The sequence below is a fragment of the Leopardus geoffroyi genome, chromosome A1, assembly GCF_018350155.1.
Source record: "Leopardus geoffroyi isolate Oge1 chromosome A1, O.geoffroyi_Oge1_pat1.0, whole genome shotgun sequence".
Classification (NCBI taxonomy): domain Eukaryota; kingdom Metazoa; phylum Chordata; class Mammalia; order Carnivora; family Felidae; genus Leopardus; species Leopardus geoffroyi.
The window spans coordinates 170,339,939-170,363,176 of NC_059326.1; the positions used below are offsets into that span (position 1 = coordinate 170,339,939).

The window sequence follows — 23,238 nt, forward strand, 5'->3', positions numbered from 1 at the left end:
TCTCTACAATTAAAAACTATTTTCTACAATCCATACAGATTAAGTTTTGATTGCTGAGACAGTATTGACAGAGAAGAAAATGATTAACTTTTCCCATGTTTGTTGGGTATAAAGTAATCTTAGATCACAAAATATCGCTCATATCCAGGAAATATTTGACCACAGGGACTCTTCTTCCTTCACCTCATACTTAAAGTTCTCAGCTCTTCTCACACATTATGAACTGAAGCCATTGTCCTCTGCCTCCCCCACCCCCCACACCAACCCCCTCACCCCTGCATCCCCAAGGGCGCTGACAGCAGCTCAGCCAAAGGCTACACTAAATGGAAGGAAAATAGAGTACCTGTAGCAGTTCCTCTCTCAGCTCCCCGCAGTCTCTGAGATCCCAGGCTCAGGGCCAGTTGCCTAGCAACATATCCAGGTGTAACCCCTTCCCACCCCCACCATGAAGTACTAATATACAAATGTAACTAAAGTTATTCAGTATCAAAAAAGAGACAACTCATCAATTTTAAATGATAACAAGGACAGGGGTTATCAAAAATTTTAGAGGATCAACATAATGGAGCATCACTTTTATTAAGAATATATGTACTATATATTCAGGTAAAAACAAAAATAGCACAAAAATACACCAGGTGAATATGAAAATAAAATATGTTTTACTGGTATTTGACTAATAATGTGACAAACTAATTTTCCACTTTTATAAATATCAACCAAATACAAAGTGTTTCTGACACTGGATATATTATCAAACAAGATGGTAAACTCCAAAGGAGTAAACACTTTGACTATTCAAATTGCTAACACCATGACTATTAAAATTTATGCATCATAATATACATTACTAAGTTGTGTTAGTATGTTGAGCGGATGGCACAAACTTTCCATCTTTTCTAACTTTTAAACGCTGTAGGTAGTTGCTGACCTACCAGCCAAATTTTGCCCCTTTCTTAAAAATAGAACCCTATTTGTACCCAGATAATGGGAATGAATTCTCCAGAGCCATCACAAATGCTTCTCTTCACCAGGCATTTACTTTTCCAGCCTTCCTTGTAGCTAGTCATGAAACCAGTTATCCTGACAGTTTCACACAAGGGACAGTCTTCTGGAGTGCTTCCTGGAAATCTTTTGTTTTATAAGGTGGACAGACTCTTTAGAAAAAAAGCCAGTATCATCCCTTCTCTTTCCTCTTGCCTTGCAATGCTACGTGAGTCTGTGATGTCTAGCGCTAGAAAGCTCTTTTAATAATGAGATAACAAGCATAGGAATAAAAATCCAACATCCCTGAGAAGTAGAACAGAAAGACATAAAGAGACAGAATCTTGATGACATCTGTGAACCAATAAAAGTCTCTGTGTTCTTCATTAAGCAAGATAATAAATAGCTTCCTTCCTGTTAAGTGATTTGTTTACCCTAGTCTAATGTAAAAATCAGATGGGTGAGGAAGGAATGATTATGAGACAAGTGTTGTCCAAGCCTTGGGCTATTAGGGAAAATGGCATCACATAATAGAATTTGTTAAGGAGAGAATTAACTACTCACCAAGCTGACCAGAAAATTTCTGCTTTTAGATGTGTCAATCAATAAGGTATTTGAAGGAAGGATGAGTAATATGGATAGATACCAGTTCCGAATTTTGAGGTGAGAATAATAAATAAAGGAAAAGACCTAAACAATTACTCAAGTTGAAGTGTGTTAAATGTCATAGGGTGGAGTGAAACAAAAAAAAGCAAAGGAATCATTTTAAAAATGGAATTAGATATGTCCTTTGTAGTACTAAGGATAATGTGCTGTCTCATGACTCTGATGACCATCAGATCCTAAAACAGTAAATGTCAGCAATGAAGACAATCTTCTGGATCTCTGCAGGGATGAAGGGTTTTCAAATTTTGGAATCATGATTTACCTAACTTGAAAGATAATGATCCTCTGGGGTTTGAGAATAAAAATGGAAGCAATTACGAGTACTTATTTTCATTTTTGCAGCCTACTAAGCCAGAAGGAAATTTATTGAAAGGCAGCTTCCTATTAGAATCTCTGTCATCCCTTTCTCACCTGTGTTTGCCTGTATACTAACATTCAGTAAGATACTTACTCATGTAAAGAATGATCTGGAAATTCCTTCTAAAAATCATTTTGCTACATGCTTTTTACTGCGGTGTGTTTTTCAGGAATTTACCCACTTTTTAAAAATTTAATGGTGTTCTTGTTAGTTTTCAGTGTTAACTAAAATGTGGAACACTATTTACTTTTAATGAACTTCATTCATACTTTCTAGTAAAATAAGACTGCATCTCCAGTTTTTATGATTTCCTGTTGATTGCAGTATTTAATGTAATCTAATTATATTCACAAATAGTGGGTTTAATTGTACAGGGATACTTTAAAATATGCTCAAATGATAGAAGTAATTAATATTTTCAAAAATAGTTCTTATAAAACTAAGACATCTTATATACTAATGCATCTTCTATATCAAAAAATATGGCAAAAAATATGGCAAAAGGTAAATATCATAGTCACAGATACAAATACAAATATATAGATATTTTATATTCTGTTATGAAAATCTATGAATCCAGACAGATTAGTTATTTTACTAATAGAATACAGAGAATTTTATATTGTTTTATGTTCAAGAAAATGCCTGCTATTTTTCTAAGTTTTCTTGACTATAATCCTCCAGATTTTCTATAGAATAGACTTGCCAACTTCTATTCTTTTGACTATTCTCTTAGAATTACATTTAATTTCCAGATTAGTTTAGGGAGAGTCTATTTCTTTATAATATGTAAATTTATATTCATTTATTTCAAGTCTTCTTTTATGGGATTTGTTCTTTCATATAAGAATTCCTTACAATTTTGCTGTTTTTACACTATTATCAGAGGGTTTTTTTTTCCTATTTAGTTATTACTGATATGTTGTAAAGTTATTGACAATAATGTTTCTTGTAAGTAACCACTTTATTTAATTAGTGCTAATATTATTTTCATACTTTTGGCTATTCAAAATAGACATTGGATCACTCATAAATGCTTTTCCAATATTATACTTGCTTTTTTCTTTTTGTTTTATATTGGCGAGGATATCAGAATGTGGTAAAATATAAGCAATTAATATAGAAATCTTTGACTTTGAGTTAATTTAAGTGGGGTTATTTTTAGCTATTCTTAAGGATAATGTTAATTTTGGTTTCTGATGAATACACATCAATTTAAGAAAGTACCCTTATATTTCTTGCTTTTACCCTGTTTGCTTTATCTTTTTTGAAAAATCAGGCATGTGTTTTTAGTTTAATCAATTCCATTTTGGCATCTATGAAGAACAACTCTTATTTCCTGGGTTGCTTGCATGACTCAGCTGGTTGAGCATCGGACTCTTGATTTCAGCTCAGGTCATGATCTCATGGTTGGTGAGATTGAGTCACCTGTCAGGCTCTGCACTGTCAGCAGATTGTCTCTCTCCCATTCTCTCTCCCTCTCTTTCTCTGCACCTCTCCTACTCATGCTTGCTCTCTCTCTCTCTCTCTCTCTCTCAAAATAAATAAATAAACAAAAAAAGAGTGACCCCTTTTTCCTTAGTTATAAGATATTTAAATGTCCTAATATTGGTCTCTCCTTGGATTCCTAGAATGAACAGAATAAATATGGTATGCTGTTCTTTTAACACACTGCTGAAATTGGTCTATTGGTATTTCACTTAGGATTTGTACATGTACATGCATTCATAACACAGAATGGTATGTTTTGAATATTCTCTTCACCAAGTTTAGGAATTGGGAGAGAACACATTTTGAATTCTAGAAGTTATTCTCCAAATTATTCCTAAATATAGTATTGTGAGTTTAATTTGCCCAGTACATTCTAATCGTGCACCTAATGCTAGATATATTTTGAGTGAGTATGTTCATGCAGGTATATAAAGATAACACTGACCTGTGGCAACAGGTCAAGAGCTCTTCCACCTTATAATTGAAAGTAAAATTGTCTAAAAAGTAAATATTCTTCTGTATTAATAAACATTTTATTACTTTTCCCTGATAACTGGTTGTAAGGATACCCAGAATAAACCATATTTTAATGACAAGGTTTGGGACCAGCAACCACTCTAGAACATTTGAGAGGGAAAGAGATATTCATTATGATTCAAAAATAATTTTAAAAATAACTTTATTAAATTACTCTTCAACTCTACTTAAAATTGTTTTTGCTAACTATAATTATCCTCAACACATTGAATGGTCTTTCTCAGTTACCTAACAGGCTGGAAGATATTAAGTTTAATTCAATACACATAAACTTGATAGAATGCTTACTGGATGTAAAGAGCAATGTTAATATTAATATGCAGGATGGTTATGAGTTGTTAGTATTTAAGGTACTCCAACCTGTGAGTGAGGCAGATTTAGATTTTTATAAGAGCATAAATAATTTTGAAGCCCTCTTTTACAAAAACTATAAAAAATTCTTGGGGCACCTGGGTGGCTCAGTTCGTTAAGCGTCCAACTCTTGATGTTGACTCAGATCATGATCCCAGAGTTGTGGGATCGAGCCCCATGTTGGGCTCTGCTTTAACAATGTGCAATCTACCTGGGATTGTCTCTCTCCCCTTCCATCTGGTCTTCCCCTACTCATGCATATTCTTTCTCTATCCCTCAAAATAAATACATGAACATTTTTAAAAATTCTTATTTTTGCAAGTTTAAAAAAAAGACATTTTTCTATGAAAAGATATTCCAAGTGTCCTTCCTATGGGTATTAAGGAGGGCACTTGTAATGAGTACTAGGTGTTACACGTAAGTGATGAATCACTGAATTCTACTCCTGAAACCAATATTGCACTGTATGTTAACTAAATAACATTTTTAAAAAATAAAAAATAAAAGGGACCTATGTGGTAAAATATCCTGAAAATTAAATGTCATTAGTTTCTCTGTAAATAAACCTGTGCTCATGGGGAAATTAAAGGAGATTTTTCTACAGATAAGTTAATGACATTTTTGAGGTAGGAATCCATAATCATCACAATAAGCCCTACCTTCAGTGAACTAAAATTCCAAATGTTCAAGATAAGAGTAGATAGGATGTGTTTACTTTGCAAGTCTAAATATTCTGATGTCCAAATTAATTTTCCTCACATGAAAGTTTTGTCAAATGCTACCAGAAACGTCCAGTGTTTAAAGAGAAATACAAATTCATCCTGAAATCAATGCCTTTATTACTGTGTATATTACACTTTAGATTCCAGGACCAAGGATCCATTTCTGATAGGCTGGTTTCCATAATACCTTCATTAACTATTCATGCTTATTTAGCACTCACCATCTTTACTTGCCTCATCCCCAGTTCTTCCCTTCTCCAAATTCAGAAGTAAGCAAAATTGCCGCTTCAAACTACAGATTGAAATCCTACTCTCCATAACCACATGATACCCATGTTTATCCAAAGTTGCTTTTAAATTGTTTTGATGTTGCATGAGTCATTAGTATAGAATGATGCACCGAATACACATTCACATTATAATGAGTAAACAAAAACAACTCCTTTCTTGTGGATTGAAAAGAATTTGTGCTAAATATTTTGGAAAAAAAAAGAATGAGAAAAAATGAAACATTTATACACATACAATGGGTAAAGATGGTGTTTAATAACCATTTTGAATTGAAAATGTCATCTCATAATTAGATCTCAATACAGTATCCATGTCCTTTTCTTCATCCATTCAATATTCAATACTTGTTTATTGAGAGGCTACTCTGAGTCAATGCCTTAGTTAATATACAATGAGGCATGAAAGGCTAAAATATGTTCTCTGACCTAAGAGAGAACAAAATTTGGTAAAAGAAGCTTTACACAGATTGTAAGTTTCTTCACAATATTCATTCTCCCCTTCTTCCTTAGTAATATGAATCACTACCCTAGCTTGGCTTATTGATACTTAAAAAACAAAAACTCTCCTTAGGTGTGGCCATATGATTACATTTAAGCCATTGAGTTTACAGTGGCAATGCTATGTGTACTTTCTATTAAGAAGACTTAGTAGAAAATGGATATTATTATTCCCTTCTAAACCCTCAGAATAGCAAAGAAAATGAACCTGCCTCCCTGAGAACCTCTTAATCCCAAAACCAACTTTAGACTGCCTATTTCTGGATTTATTTTATGTGGGAGAAAAATAAATTTTCATTTTGTTTAATCTAATGTATTTTTTACTACATGTAGCCAAGTCTACTGCTAACAAACAAAGAGAGGTAAAACAATTATTAAAAATACAAGCTATAATTTGGCCAAGTCCACTGGAAAGGTACAAAAGAAAGTTCAGAAAAACATGAGGTAACATATAAGCAAGGAGTCTAGGTATTAGGGAAGATTAAAGATTTAGTGTTGAAGCTTGCAAAAGTTAGTAAATTAGCCTTTCTGTTCCATATATTTATCTTATATGTTCCACAACAGATAGCATATAGAAACATGAGAGGCAGAGAGAATAAATATCTAATATCCTTATTCAATTGGACTGGATTATCTATTTGCTCTTTAAGCCATTTATAATATTCTCTATACTTTCCTGCAAATAAAGAACAAACAGGTACATTTCATGTTGTCAGTATCATGATATCAACTGAATAATTCTATTTTTTTTAATCTCACAAGCCTGACGGAAGTGGTAATTTTATCCGAGTAGGGGTTAACTAATTTTCAGTGACTGATATTTGGTGCATTAAGTAGCACCTGTCACCTATATTAACAAGGTATGAGATTGTTTTGGATGCATAGGGCTTTTCAGGAATAGTGAGGTCAGTGATACCTCTTTTGAAAACTATAGTTTGTTTAAAAGGATGACAGAAAGAAATAAAGAATGATATACCCAGCAGGATAAGTTATAGACCTACAAATACATCCAAAAGAAAGCAGGGCATGTAGATCTTCAGATTGATGATTTCTGAATTCTTCCTTCATTTTAAAAATACAACTGTGTTTTCTAAAAAATATAGACTAAACTTAGAGATAGCATATGTGAGAATAGATCAAATATAAATCTCCAAACATATCCTACCTAGAGCACTAAAAATAATATAATTTATCCTGGAGTAAGTAAAAAATGATTACGGCAAAAGTTTTTTTTTTCAATATATGAAATTTATTGTCAAATTGGTTTCCATACAACACCCAGTGCTCATCCCAAAAGGTGCCCTCCTCAATACCCATCACCCACCCACCCCTCCCTCCCACCCCCCATCAACCCTCAGTTTGTTCTCAGTTTTTAACAGTCTCTTATGCTTTGGCTCTCTCCCACTCTAACCTCTTTTTTTTTTTCCTTCCCCTCCCCCATAGGTTCCTGTTAAGTTTCTCAGGATCCACAAAAGAGTGAAAACATACGGTATCTGTCTTTCTCTGTATGGCTTATTTCACTTAGCCTCACACTCTCCAGTTCGATCCACGTTGCTACAAAGGGCCATATTTCATTCTTTCTCATTGCCACGTAGTACTCCATTGTGTATATAAACCACAATTTCTTTATCCATTCATCAGTTGACGGACATTTAGGCTCTTTCCATAATTTGGCTATTGTTGAGAGTGCTGCTATAAACATTGGGGTACAAGTGCCCCTATGCATCAGTACTCCTGTATCCCTTGGGTAAATTCCTAGCAGCGCTATTGCTGGGTCATAGGGTAGGTCTATTTTTAATTTTCTGAGGAACCTCCACACTGTTTTCCAGAGTGGCTGCACTAGTTTGCATTCCCACCAACAGTGCAAGAGGGTTCCCGTTTCTCCACATCCTCTCCAGCATCTATAGTCTCCTGATTTGTTCATTTTGGTGACTCTGACTGGCGTGAGGTGATATCTGAGTGTGGTTTTGATTTGTATTTCCCTGATGAGGAGCGACGTTGAGCATCTTTTCATATGCCTGTTGGCCATCCAGATGTCTTCTTTAGAGAAGTGTCTATTCATGTTTTCTGCCCATTTCTTCACTGGGTTATTTGTTTTTCGGGTGTGGAGTTTGGTGAGCTCTTTATAGATTTTGGATACTAGCCCTTTGTCTGATATGTCATTTGCAAATATCTTTTCCCATTCCGTGGGTTGCCTTTTAGTTTTGTTGGTTGTTTCCTTTGGTGTGCAGAAGCTTTTTATCTTCATAAGGTCCCAGTAGTTCATTTTTGCTTTTAATTCCCTTGCCTTTGGGGATGTGTCAAGTAAGAAATTGCTATGGCTGAGGTCAGAGAGGTCTTTTCCTGCTTTCTCCTCTAGGGTTTTGATGGTTTCCTGTCTCACATTCAGATCTTTTATCCATTTTGAGTTTATTTTTGTGAATGGTGTGAGAAAGTGGTCTAGTTTCAACCTTCTGCATGTTGCTGTCCAGTTCTCCCAGCACCATTTGTTAAAGAGACTGTCTTTTTCCCATTGGATGTTCTTTCCTGCTTTGTCAAAGATTAGTTGGCCATATGTTTGTGGGTCTAGTTCTGGGGTTTCTATTCTATTCCATTGGTCTATGTGTCTGTTTTTGTGCCAATACCATGCTGTCTTGATGATTACAGCTTTGTAGTAGAGGCTAAAGTCTGGGATTGTGATGCCTCCTGCTTTGGTCTTCTTCTTCAAAATTACTTGGCTATTCGAGGCCTTTTGTGGTTCCATATTAGTTTTTTAAATAGCTGTTTTATAATTCTTCATTTTTATAATTTCATAACTAATATAAAGCCAGTGGATGAAGAAAATGTGGTATACACTCACAATGGAATACTGTTAAGCCTTAAAAATGAAGGAAATTCCATCATATGCAACAGCATGGATGAATCTTGAGAACATCATGCTGAGTGAAAGAGGACACTCACAGAAAGGCAAATACTGCATGGTTTCATTTACATAAGGTATCTATAATGGTCATATTCATAAAATCGAAGACTATAATCAAAGAGTATGGTTTCCAGAAAGTGAGGGAAAGGAAAAATTGGAGTTACCAACCAAGAGGCATAAAGTTTCAATCAAACAAGGTAAGTTCTAGGGGCGCCTGGGTGGCTCAGTCAGCTAAGTGTCTGGCTTCGGCTCAGATCGTGATCTTGCGGTTTGTGGGTTCAAGCCCTGTGTAGGGCACCGTGCTGACAGCTCAGAGCCTGGAGCCTGCTTCGGATTCTGTGTCTCCCTCTCTCTCTGCCCCTCCCCCGCTCATGTTCTGTCTGTCTCTCAAAAATAAATAAACATTTAAAAATTTTTTTTAAAAAAAACAAGATAAGTTCTAGAAATCTATTGTACAGCAATGTACCCAGAGTCAACAATAATGAACTGTACATTTAAATTTTTAAGAGGGTAGATCTCATGTAAAGTGCTCTTTCCACAATAAAATTACTTTTAAAAAAGAAAAAGACAAATAGATACATTTGGTTAACTTCCATATATATATAAAATACTCGGTGGTAATTTTAGATTTGTCAACACAAAAAGTTGTGAATTAAGAAGATTGCCTGAATTCTATCACTAACATGAATGTAGATTTTTAAAGGAGTTAAATATTTTCCATATATAATAAATACAACCTTGTTACTGTATACTTTTCTGAATAACCTTCACCAAGGTAAAAGTTATGCTGAAGATTTAATATAGTACCATTAAGAGTTTCAATTGTTTCTAAGATTCCAATTCACTTACATTTGCTTTTTAAAAAGGAATTATTGCTCTGTGCTAATGTTTTTTCAAAACCAAGTTAAAATGAATCAAAATATAGCATAAAAAGTTATTTTACAACTGAGACCTATATTTCATTCACCACTATCATTGCATAACCAGATTAAGAAAATAATTCTCAACAGAAGGATGAAAAGAAGAATGTCATATTTACTTTCTTTCATTCATAGACAAAATTGAATGAAAAAATACTTGGGTCTCACATCATATTATAACACTGGAATAAATTATTACAAATTCTAAGTTAACAACATTATGACCTCCTAGCAAACTTAAGAGGCTAATTATAAGCCATATTGGAAATACGTTTTTCATGTATTACGAAAAGTTTGCACAGGAGCTTGGCAGTAAGCAGAGATGGGAGATGTTGGCAAAGTGAAGAGGTGGATAAAGAGAACCAATGCAATTATCTTCAAATATTTGAAGGGCTTGCATGTGGGAAATGCAATAGACTTTTTTTTTCTTATTGCCTGCAGGAGGCAAAACCTAAACCAAAGTTAGAAAAATAGATTTCATTTTAATATAAGGATGAATTGTTTACAGTGTTTAAAAGTGGAATGACCTGCTTTGGTAGACAGGGAGTTCCAGATCACTGTTGACTTTTTTTTCTTTTCTTTTTAAATGTCTATTTATTTATTTTGAAAGAGAGAGAGAAAGTACGAGCAGGGAAGGGAAGAGAGAGACAGAATTCAAAGGAGGCCCTGCACTGCCAGCACACAGCCCCATGTGGGGCTCAAACCCATGAACCATGAGATCATAACTCGAGCTGAAACCAAGAGTTGGATGCTTATCTGACTGAGCCACCCAGTGCCTCCTGTTGACTTTTAGGCAAAATATGCCTGTGGACTATTCGCAAATGGTCTAGCAGAGATTTGTACATTGAGTGAGACTACATGACCAACAAGAATTTTACTTTTCGGGGCTCCTGGGTGGCTCAGTCGGTTGAGCGGCCGACTTCGCTCAGGTCATGATCTCGCGGTCCGTGAGTTCGAGCCCCGCGTCGGGCTCTGTGCTGAAAGCTCAGAGCCTGGAGCCTGTTTCGGATTCTGTGTCTCCCTCTCTCTGACCCTCCCCCGTTCATGCTCTGTCTCTCTCTGTCTCAAAAATAAATAAACGTTTAAAAAAAATGTTTAAAAAAAAAAGAATTTTACTTTTCTATGATATATTTGATTCTTTCATTCATTGTATGTTTCTTAGACAAGACACACTAAATCGGTGTCTGAAGGTTTCTCACAGAATACACCATTTTCAGGTGTTAATTTCACAACACATATTCCAGATAATCAAGGCTTGTTAAAAGCTTCTCATTTTATCATATAACTAACATGAATTAAAAAAAAAAAAAACTATCATTTTAACACTCTGAAAACCAAAGTAGGAGCACAGAAGATGGTGTTTAAAATATAGAGTACAACACAAAGCTATGTTTCCCTCTTTGTAAAATTATATATAAATCACCTGACATAAATAGTCTCCAATTGGATGCATAAAGGTCTGCAATAACAAGTAAGAGAGATATTTTCCTCTATGATTAGGACAGCATTTTAGCAGCTTGCTTAACAGCTAAATTTATAGGTTAGGTTTTCTGTAGGCTTAATAATACAGATTCCTACACTCCAGTTTTAGAATTTTTTGATTCAAAATTTTAGAACAAGTCCTAAGAATTCAGATTAGAAATAAAGACCACACATGACACAAAGTCTATGAAAATGCTTTTACAAACAGTGCTGTAGGATAATGGCTGTCAGAATTTCTCACAGCCGTCTTCTTCACATTCTTCAACATGCAAATGGATGATTTTTAAAATTTTTCATTCAGCAGGTCAACTAACCTACTTAGTTCAGCATAGTGAGGTAGTCAGTATGGACTCTGAAGCCAGACTGCCTAGGTTAAGTCCCAGATGTACTGTTTCCTAAATATATTTCCTTGGACAAATAAACTCTTCATGTTTCAGTTTTCTCATCTGTAAATTGAGGATTATATGAATATCTAGGTAGAGTCTCGTAATGATTAATGAATTAGCCTAGAATAATACCTGACATATAGTAAGAGCTCAATAAATATTAATTAACTATTATCATCCTTTATGACCCATCAAGGCAAAATGATTCCCAAAATTGGAATTTCAACAGGGATCAAGCAAAAATTCTGTGCATTTAAATAAATTAATTTTTATCACCTTCCCTCATGTTTTTCCAGCTCAAAACTGTCTCATCTAGAGACTATGCTGCCACTATATTGTACACCCAAAACAATCATAACACTATGTTAACTAAGTGGAATTAAAAACTTATAAGCAAACAAGCAAATAAATAAAATGGAGTCTCTGTTGCAAAAATTTGTGTTTCAGATAAGGATTAGTCAGGCACCTGAGCATATTCAGATCTGCCTACAGCACAACACCCATTGGGAGGCATAACTGAACTGCCATAACAAAAAACCGTGGACTGAGAGTCTTAAAGATGGGAAATTTATTTCTTTTCTAGCCAAATCCTTGGCTAGGATTTCCAAGATCAAGGTGCCAGCTGATTCTGTTTATGGTGAGGGCTCTTTTCCTGGGTTTTAGACGGCTGCTTTCTTACTGTGTCCTCACATAGTAGAGAGAGTGAGCTCTCTGGTGTCTTTTCTTACAAGGACACAAATTCAAACATATCAGGCCCCACCATCGTTATTTCATCTCCGCATACAGTCACATTGTGGGCTATGGTTTCAAGATACGAATTTTGGGGGACACAGTTAAGTCCACAGTAGCAAATGTTAAATGTATAATTGGTATTTATAAGCATACATAGAAATTTCTATTCAATCAACTAGAAGGCAGCGCTTCAATCACTGGCCAGAGACCTCACTCTAGACTTATTATATGTCTGATTCTATGAAAAGCTTGTGTGACACAAAATCACAGAATGAAAATGGAACATGCTAAATAGTCATTCTTCTAGATTCTTTAAGTTCTGCTCCCATATCAGATGAGATCACCAGGAAATTATCTTCAAGGAAATTATTATTTTAGTGTCCTATAACATTGCCTTTATAAAACTATGATTTGAGGGTTTTTTTCCTATTAAAGCCTTGATAACACGATTTGACTTATTAGTAAAAAGACTATTTATATATTATATATACCATTTAAAATATTTTTCACTGTCATTTATCTCTTTATATATAAATAAAACAGCATCCCCAGGATATAAAGTGTACATAGTACTAAGTGTTAGGAAAAAAAATCCCTCCTCACTGATGTTTTCTCACTATAATATTAACAACTACATTAACAACCATAACAACTATTAACCTTTATTGAACCTTTCCTATGCACAATGTACTATGCCACGCATTTATATGTTTCTATATTTTTTCTTATAAAAAGCGTTATGATATGAATAGTAGTCTTATCATAATTATCGAGTAATCATTCAGAAAAATTAAATAATTTGATGTAGGATTCCAAGATACAAATTATAGAATTAAAATACCAATCTGTGTGACTTCTGACCAGTTCTCTCACTCTAAACAAAAAATTTACTTACTTGAAGGATAAAAGTATGGGAAAAAATCTTTTTCAATTAAATACAGCAACAGCTCCAGGTTCTTTAAGTCACTTTCCAAAAAAGACAAACCTATTTTCCCCAGTAATCATTTGACAATGCCTGCACGGATTATACTACTTTTGGAGCTTCTTCTTCTGTGGTCTTACAAAACTGGTGATCATTATCAATGATACAGGACAACCCAGACAAAATCATTTTCCTCATGTGGAAAAATCAATCAGTGATGCTGTAAGAATCAAGGTATAATGAATCACATCAACACAGTTTTTAAAACCTATCATTTGATGGTAAAAATAGTTGACTAGGCATTTGTACCATCATGTAAAGCGAAGGAACATATGGTAATGACTGATACAGGAAAGCCAAAAATCCTGTATGAACACGAGGAGGAGATCGAATGTTTATTTCCAGAGAGTGTACATTCTCTGGTTCTGACAAAGATGAAGAAAATTTTGGGTGCCTGGGTGGCTCAATCAGTTAAGCGTCTGACTTCAGCTCAGGTCATGACCTTGTGGTTTGTGGGTTCGAGCCCCACATCAGGACTCTGTGCTGACAGCATGGAGCCTGGAGCCTGCTTCGGATTCTGTGTCTGCCTCTCTCCCTGCCCCTCTCCCACTCAACCTCTGTCTCTCTCTGTCTCTCAAAAATGAATAAACGTTAAAAAAAAAAAAGTTAAAAACAGAACTACCATACAATCCAATAATTGCAATACTGAGTATTTACCCAAAAAATATAAAAACACTAATTCAAAGGGTTACATGCTATGTTTATAGCAGCATTATTTGCAATAGCCAAATTATGGAAGCAGCCAAATGTCCATCAATAGATGAATGGATAAAGAATATGTGGTATATATACATACTATTCCTATTCTGTCATAAAAAAGAATGAAATGTTACCATTTGCAATGACATGGATGGAGCTAGAGTGTATAACGCTAAGTGAAATAAGTCAGAGGAAGACAAATAGCATATGATTTTACTCATGTGGAATTTAAGAAACAAACAAAAAAAACAAAAAAACAAAAAAACGAGCAAAGGAAAAAGGGAGAGAGAGAAAAAAAACCCACAAAACAGACTCTCAGTATAGAGATCAAACTGATGGTTACCAGAAGGGAGATTGTCGTGAGGGTGAATTAAATAGGTGATGGAGATTAAGGGGCACACTTGTGATAAGCACTGGGTGATGTATGGAATTGTTGAATCATTATATTATATACCTGAAACTAATAAAACACTATATTGTAAAAATATAAAATAAAATAAAATGTAAAATACTTATTGCTATATGCAGATAGAGACATTTAAGAAGTGCTTCTCAACAAGTTGAGAAATAATTTACTTACAATTATCTGACATTTTTGAAGAGAAATAGTCCAAAAGACCTAAAAAGCTTGCTTCCTTCAATTTAGGTGGTTCTTCTGATTTATCCATGAGTAAAATGTCTTTTTGTGATCTTGTACAGACACAGAAACCAATAAAAGCAGTTTTTCGCAAATTAGAAGTGGCTGCATACAAGCAAATTTCTGCAAGAATTGTTGTGTATATGTAGATGACATTCCAGGCCCAGGAAACATCATCTACCTTGCAGCTTTCTTCCTAAAATGAGAAAACAGTTATTAGATAATCAAGATATGCTCTGTCATAATTAAAACTACATACTGTACTCATGGTAAGAAATATCTTCAAATTTTATAGAGCTGTTAAAGACCATCACCAACTAATATTTCTAAAATGTACTCAATTGAAAAACAGGTTTTCTGTGGGTAGATTGCATAAAATCTACTTTAAGGAATAAAAACTACAAATATCTAAAAAGTTTATAAAGAACAACTTTTCAATTTCCTTGGTAATCAACAGAATGTAAATTAATCCCCTGAGATAGCATTTTCCATATCATATTATAAAAGAGTATTTTTTTATATAAAGCTCAGTTCTTATGTGTGGCACCTTATACATTTTTCATAGGAAAGCAAGACAGTTATATCTTCTGGAGAGGAATCTGAACATCTTTTCTGAGATTATTAAAAGAAAGTTCATAGTCTATCACTCAGTAATTTACGAATCTATTCTGAAGAAATAGTCATAAACACAGATAAAGATTTTATTCATGAGATTTACCAGTTCAATATTGTTTGCAATTAACTGTGAATAATTAGAAACAAACTCACTGTTCAACTATGAAGAAATTGTTAAGTTATCTCATGCAGACTAAAATGTAAGTTTTAACAATATGTAATTACAATAAAAAGTGTTTTTTGTAATATACTTTAAATTTTCTAAAAAAGGAAACTAAACCATGTATGACTGTATGTTCTCAAGTTTGTTAATACAATTTAAAGTTCCTCTCATGTAAGGAAGCCTGGGTGGCTCAGTCAGTTGAGTGTCTGACTCTTGATTTCGGCGCAGGTCATGATCTCACAGTCATGAGATCAAACCCAGTATTGGGCTCTGCACTGAGCGTGGAGTCTACTTGAGATTATTTTTCTCTCCCCACTCTCTCGCCTCTCCCGCATGTTCTCTCTCTCTCTCAAAATAAATACATAAAAATTAAAAAAAATAAAGTCCCTCTCGTGTGTGTGTGTGTGTGCGTGTGTGTGTGTAATCTATTTCCATATCTCTACATCTTTAACTATACCCATCTGTCTACCTATCCATACTGGGATATATGGTAAATGTGCATTTACTTTTATATTTAATTAAAAATATTGTTAAAAAGTTATGCTCATTATAACCCCTAATATTATATTCAATTTAAATAGTGGCAAAAATAAACTATGTTTTTCTTCAGGTCTTTTAGCACACGTAAATTAACAACATACTGTTACCTGATTTTGAACAGACATAACGCTTAAAAGAAAATCTCTCATTAATTCCATTAAAGCTTTCAAGCAGGCCATGTTTAATTTGGCAGCCTCCCCAAGGACCAGCAAAGCCAGTGTTGAATCTAACCTAGGAATTTTGTGAACAAAACAACAAAGACCTTAATTAAAATAATAATAAACAATTTTTTAATGAAGAGAGTAATTGGCCAGAGATAATGAGTATCCCAGGTTATCAGATACATTTACTTTTAATAAAGGCCAGTATTGGTTGACACTAGTCATGATTAAAGTCTATAGGAAAGAGCCACATTTTGAAAGATATTCACATTCAGAGTAGTGTTATGTCAAAACTCTGAGAGTAATAAATACTACAAAATATCACATTTCTTCATAGATCCTGCATAACAAGCAATCAAGAGGTCTGATTCTAGAGTATCCCCAAAGTGTCATAATAGATTTTGATTTTTAACTTTTTACACCTGATTCCAAGAGGTGAATTTAAAGAGTGTTTTCCTCTAAAACAAAAAGAGAACAAATTTAAAAATGGTCTTCCTAAACACTCCAACAGTTCAGATTATTTGATTTTACAAAAAGTATAATTTCTCAAAATCTATATTTCAGTTTGATCAGAAGACTGTCAAGATTTATCTTTAAAATATTATATAATAACTAAAAAGTCACACAACAATTTATTAGTTATAAATGTACATATACTTGATAGGTTCAGAAATTATACATTTGGTGCTATTTTTACCCAATTGAAAAAGATATATTTGGAAAGAGAACTGGTAAGAATGAAAATGTGAAATTGACTCTACCTAGAGCTGCATATTGTCTTGATTTCTAAGCCACTGATAAATTAAAGAGTTAGTATATTTTACAATTACATTTGACTTTCACAACTGTGATATTTCAGGCCAGTAAGTCAAGTTCATCATCATTATCAAAAGGAAACACCTCTAATCGTGGGCGAAAAGACAATTCTTTATATTTGAATAGAGCTTTACAGATCTCAGTGTGCTTTCACATAAATTATCTCACTCATTGAACCCCACTTTTTGACACATTCAAGATCTTTTTGAAAGCTTTTCTTTTAAATATTAGAAAGTTGAGACATAAATAGATCTGGAGATTTACCCAAGTTCCTGTTTCTAGCTAGGTTAATGATAACTACAGTCTTCTTTTATTTATGGGTGATTCCTCTATTGCTGTTCCAAACCATTATTTAAGTACACAGAAACTAGACATTGTGGTGATCATTTGACAACATACACAAACACCGAATCATTATGTTGTACACCTGACACTAATACAACATTATATGTCATTTTTTCCTCAATGAAAAATTTAACCTTAGTATGACAATGCTGCCTACCTAATATTGTCTGTTCCTTCTTTTCAGAACTAAACCTCAGTTTTGTTCAAGATGGCAAAATGCTCAGTTAACACTGCTCCTCAAAATGGAAATATTCTATAATCGTGATTGTGAATGCACAGGTGTATGTATTTGATCAAAGGCCATAGATCTGTATACATGAAATGTGTGTTACTGTATGTAAATTATATTTTAATAAATTTTGACTTAAAATATGAATCCCCACATTCTCTTGAAGCTTGGAATAGCCATAAATGTAGATTTAAGGCTAAATGAGATACAAATGGAAGTGTATTATGAAAGGCTTCCAGGTAAGCTATTATTTTTCTGATGAAGAAAAAGATAGGGGCACCTGAGTAGCTCAGTCAGTTTGGGCATCTGACTTCAGCTCAGGTCATGATCTCACAGCTTATGGGTTCGAGCCCCGCATTGGGCTCTGTGCTGACAGCTCTGAGCCTGGAGCCTGCTTTGGATTCTGTGTCCCCCGCTCTTCTGCCCCTCCCCTGCTCACACTCTGTCTCTCTCTCCTTCAAAAATAAATAAACATTAAAAAATTTTTTAAAGAAGAAGAAGATTAAATTTAGATAACAGGTGATTTTTTTTTTTTTTCCCGTTTGCTCATCCTTTCCCTCCTGCTTGGAATACATACATGACACCAGAAGGTTGAGCAGCTGTCTTGCAACAATGAGGATGAAAGTCCAATACAAACAATGGAAGAAAAGGAAGCTAGAAGGAGCTTGATTTTCTTAAGTATCTGCATATTAATGGTGTACTGCTTGTTATGTGCAGTAATTAAAGCTCTATTTAGTAATGCAATTGTAGTTAGGTTACTGTTAACATGCAGAAGAACTGAATCCTAACTGACAGACTCAGCATGATGTTTACAAGCATGAACTTGGAGTCAGAAAAATTATAGATGGAATCTTTACCACTAATTAAGTATATGACATAGGGCAATTTGCATACTCTCCTTTAGTCTTAGGGAGGGATCTCCTCATCTATAATATAGATAGCAAAACCTACATTTCGGAGACTACTGTGAAATTTAAATAAAATACTCCATGTAAAATGGCTAGGTTCGAAATGCTGACCTAAATCGAATTACAAAAAGACTATTCCTTCAAAGTCAAAGGATATGAGTTTGATACCTTTTCTCTGTGAAGTCCTAGAGTGACTAAGGCCCAGATGCCCTCTGAGGTGAACGACCAGTGAGTCATTCTCAGAGTACTCCTCACCCCACTTCACAAAAAGGTCAAGCAAAGCATAATCACAGAGTTGACAAAATGTCTTTGTCCCTGAACATACCTCACAGTCCCAATATTTTGGTTTGTCTGCTCTCTTTGAAGTCTGGAAAATCATAACTAACCTAGGGCACTCACTAAAATATGGATGAAAAAAGATCCATCAGTGTCAGCCACCTACGGTAGAAAAATGCTTCAACACAAGCACACTATTTTCAATAAATGCTGATTGCAAAATTTTCTTTAAGTGAAAATGCCTCTGCCAAAAATGGGATAGAAACACCAATACTTACTTACAAATAGGGAGTTGGTTAAAAATCAAAACTGAAAATCAATGTACATTGAATTCAAGGTTGATTAGGTCAGAAATTTTGCCCTAGCTTCTTTATGAACTCACCAGGTCTCAATTATTAGTAGAATAACTTGGTTTTACAATGTTGTGAAATTAAACATGTATAAAGTAATTTATAAATATTATAGATTTCCCCCTAATTTTATAAATAAAGAAACTGATGCAGAAGTTTACTGGCTTGTCTAAAATAAGTTACTTGATTCATTTTACTTTTTAATTTTTTTCACTTTTTTTTTTACTGTTTTACTAATTTTTGAGACAGAGAGAGACAGTATGAATGGGAGATGGGCAAAGAGAGAGGGAGACATGGAATCCAAAGCGGGCTCCAGGCTCTGAGCTGTCAGCACAGAGCCCAACATGGGCCTCGAACTCGTGAACTGCAAGATCATGGCCGAGGTCGGATGCTTAACCGACTGAGCCACTCAGGCGCCCCAATTTTTTTTTTCACTTTTAAAATTAATGTGAATCACTGTATACAGGGAAATAGTACCAGATCTGGCCTGAACTTCAGCTAGCCTTACTCCAGCCCAGCATCCCTTCTACACTAATATAGATCAGCTAAAATATAATAAACAAATATAGATAGGTAAATAGACAGATAGATAGATGATAAATAAATCAGCTAAAATACAATAACAGGAGGCTTCATAAAAAGCTATCTAGCTATTTACATACAACCTTATAAAAAGGTTAGGAACATCAGCATTCAAGACAGTTTTCCTAGATTCTCCTTACTCCTTTATATCGATTTCTTCAGTGATCACACTGCACTTTTAAAAGACGGAATTAAAATGTCTCCAAGTCATGGGGTGCCTTGGAGGCTCAGTGAGTTAAGTGTCTGACTCTTGGTTTCAGCTCAGGTCATGATCTCATGGTTGGTGAGACTGAGACCCGCATCAGGCTCTGTACTGACAGGGAGGAGCCTGCTGGAATTCTCCTTCTCTGTCTGCCCATCCTCCGCTCGCATGCTCTCTTTCTCTCTCTCTCAAAATAAACAAATAAACTTTTTAAAAAATAAAATGTCTCCAAGTCACGACCCTTACACAGGGCTCTTTCAACCTTTCAATAGATACCTAGGAAAACACTGACAATGTCAAAAATCCACATGACCCTAAAAATGAAAGACTAAGAGTTAAAGAAAAGTCACCAAGAGCAGCAACTTTATAGGGAATTTCCACAAACCATAAAATTGATGGAGCTGGATTAGGAATAGCGATAAGGAGTGCACACATGCTGCTTCATGAAACATAGCAGCCTTGGTTCCTCAAAGAAAGTTAAAAGGAATAAAAGGGGAAAAAAAGACATCTCTACCATCCACAGTGTTTGTCATAGTTCAGAAAAAGTAAAGCCAGTCCCTTACTTTGGGAGTACTGTTTTTTGGGTTTGTTTTTTTTTTTTTAAGGAGCCAGAGTATTATTTCTGTGCTTCATCAGCATTTCTCTATACTTACTCAGAAATGGAAATTTCTAGATGCCAAGAAGGGTAGAAAACCATGCTCGTGACAATATGTGTGTAGGAAAGAGGAGGGAATGTGTGCGGGGGTGGGGAGCAGGAGAGAGGAGGAGCACTATGCCAGGAACACTGGAGGGCGTTTTCTCCCCAAAGGTAAAACATCAAAGAGGAAGAGGAACACAGGAAGGTCCCTGATGATAGTGCACATTGAGCGTTGTAGCATCTAACATCTCTGCTATGGATCCTGTGAAGACAAACCTCTTCATTTAAAATAACAAGTTTTTGTAGATTTCTCCTAGATAATAAGGTAGGTAAAAATAGAAAAGAGAAGGGGATCCTATGTGAGACTGATGAAAAATATATTAAAGCAAGGGCTTAAAGAGAAGACCAGTCCAAATACTCAGAGAAGATCACATCTCTGAAAATGATTTCTTAGAGGGACCAGAAGTTATTTTTATAAGACTCTTAAGTATCTTTAATAAAGCCAAGGAAGAAGAAAAGACCATGAAAAGCCTTGATACTGAGATGAAAGGTAATAGAGTAAGAAAGCAAGAGATTACAAAGAAATTAAAATACAAATGTAAAATTCAAATCCATGATGAGGAAGTTAACTGTAAAAGTTGGTTGGAAGGAGAAAAGTTGGAAAATTCTTACATAATTTAGAGGAAGTCAACTGCATTTAAAGCTGGCAAATTGAGACCCAGTAGTATCTAATTCCCACTGAAACAACCAAAGAAACAAAATCTACGGGGGGAAATCTGTAGTACTACAGAAAGGAAAAAAAAAAATAAAGGAACTTTAAAGATTTTAAAGTTATGAAAAAAATGGAATCCAGATGAAGGAAAACCTTTCCAATGCCAAGAAGCCAAAAATTAAATCTAAAATTTAGTGAGGCATATATGGGTTTTCCACTCTAACATAATGTATAATCTAAGCACAGACAGGCAGGAGTTGTGCATTGAGCATGTGAACAATGAATAATCAATGGAAGGCCTTCAAGATATATAGACCTGTCACCACAGCATTTGTGCAAAGCTTCACATAGCAGGACTTTTCTCTAAGTGAAGTGAAGGATTCGCCTTTACACCTTCATAAGATGGCCAGGGAAGTAAGAGAGGATGCCTTTTATATCCTGGCTACCCAATCACAAAGATGTTCCTAAAAGTTCTGGATTGAAAATAAAAAAGATAAAAGAAGCAGACTGGCTTTGAACATCTAATCACAGCTATAAGTTAGGAAATGGCATAGCAACATTTAGTGATTTAAAGTGAGAATTAGGAAAAAACAAAACAAAACAAAACTGTGAGCACAGAAGTCTATTTCCAGACAAAATGTATGTTCCACTTTTTAGGGGGAAATGAATGGTAACAAATGTTATAATCAGCCTAGAGTTGTATACAATCAAGGGCTCACCTAATACAAGAGATATAACCTATGTTCCTACCTAGAATATACTCAAACCAACCAAATATTTATTTATTTAAATATTTATTTATTTATTTACTCAAACCAACCAAATATTTATTTATTTAAATATTATTTAACAGCTTAAGAAGGAGAAATTGTAGTGGTAAGTGGCTGATAGTGGGTGGGAAAAATAAAGTTAATAAGTCAAAATAATATCATAAATATCACCTTAAAATTAAATATAGATATAAAACTCATTCTATAAGGAGGGACTAGAACATTTTAAAGAGTGACTTAGCCTTAATGTTATCAGAAACTCCAGATTATATTAACAGTCTAGGAAGGTAGGGTTGAAGTAAATAAATTCGTCTCAATCTTCACTGCACATGGAGAAGAGGGCAATCAGGATTTCATTCTTGGTTTTGACCATTTACGAAAACTAATTTGAAGAATGCATGTCTCTTGCCATTGTCTGATTTTTGATACTACTTAGAAAAGATGGACATGTAAATCTAGTCTTTAGCATGTCTGCTAAAAGAGTTCTTTCTCCTGCTTACAGAGCTTCATTCTCAGAGCTCCAGGATGACAGTGGGAAAGAATGAAGGGCTGGTGTGTTAGACAAGCCAGGAATGCAGCTTCACCAGAGAAGGCAAAGGCAGGTGGGTCACTGACTGTCAACCCCCTCCAGTCCTATCAGGCACATCATCTGTTTGGTTCATTGGTGGTAATTAATCCCAGCAGCAGGATCTTTCAGTCTTTGTTTTTGCTCTTCTTGTTTTTTTCTAATCATGGCAAGTTAGAAGACCCTGATTCGACCCTGTGACCTATAAAGATGGTTGTTGTTAAATAATTTTAAGCCGGAGAGTGGTCTAATCACATTTAGGTTGTAGCGCTGGCAGCAGAGTATGACAAATTATTGATGGGAAAACTTAAGGCAAAGAGACCAGTTAAAAAGCTACAAGAGTCATGAGACAATATGGGCCTAAACCAAGGTTGTAACAGAGCAGGTAGAGAGCAGAACAGTTCTGAAATGTAGCAGTTAGGGTGTCTAATTTGGTTAAGTTGAGGAGAGGACATGTGTCACATATTAAGATCAAAATTCAGCGGGCAGGAGCCTCTCTAGGATAAAAATAATTCCAATCTAAACTAGTAAGGCATGAAGTATTAGGGGAGAATCAAAGTATAAAAAAAGTGTTCTCATTACTTATTTAAATCTCTTAAAACTTCTCTGAGATGGCTACTGTCTCTATTTATCTGTTAACCAGACTCTGTTCGTAGGGGTTAAATGACTCATTCAAAATTAGACAGGTAGCAAGAGACAGCATTAAAACTCAGGTCTTCTGATTTGAGGT

General features: G+C 34.8%; 1 protein-coding gene across 4 annotated transcripts in view; it reads right to left on the reverse strand.

The window, feature by feature from the left end:
• Positions 1-23,238, reverse strand: part of TMEM232 (transmembrane protein 232) — a 210,323-nt gene that overhangs the window by 125,452 nt on the left and 61,633 nt on the right. For all 4 annotated transcript variants that reach the window (XM_045500592.1, XM_045500600.1, XM_045500584.1 and 1 more), the window contains 2 exons: positions 16,063-16,186; positions 14,581-14,833 (listed from right to left, as the gene is read on the reverse strand). In XM_045500592.1, coding sequence (XP_045356548.1) covers positions 14,581-14,833; positions 16,063-16,186 — 377 coding nt within the window. The remainder of the gene's footprint in view (positions 1-14,580; positions 14,834-16,062; positions 16,187-23,238) is intronic.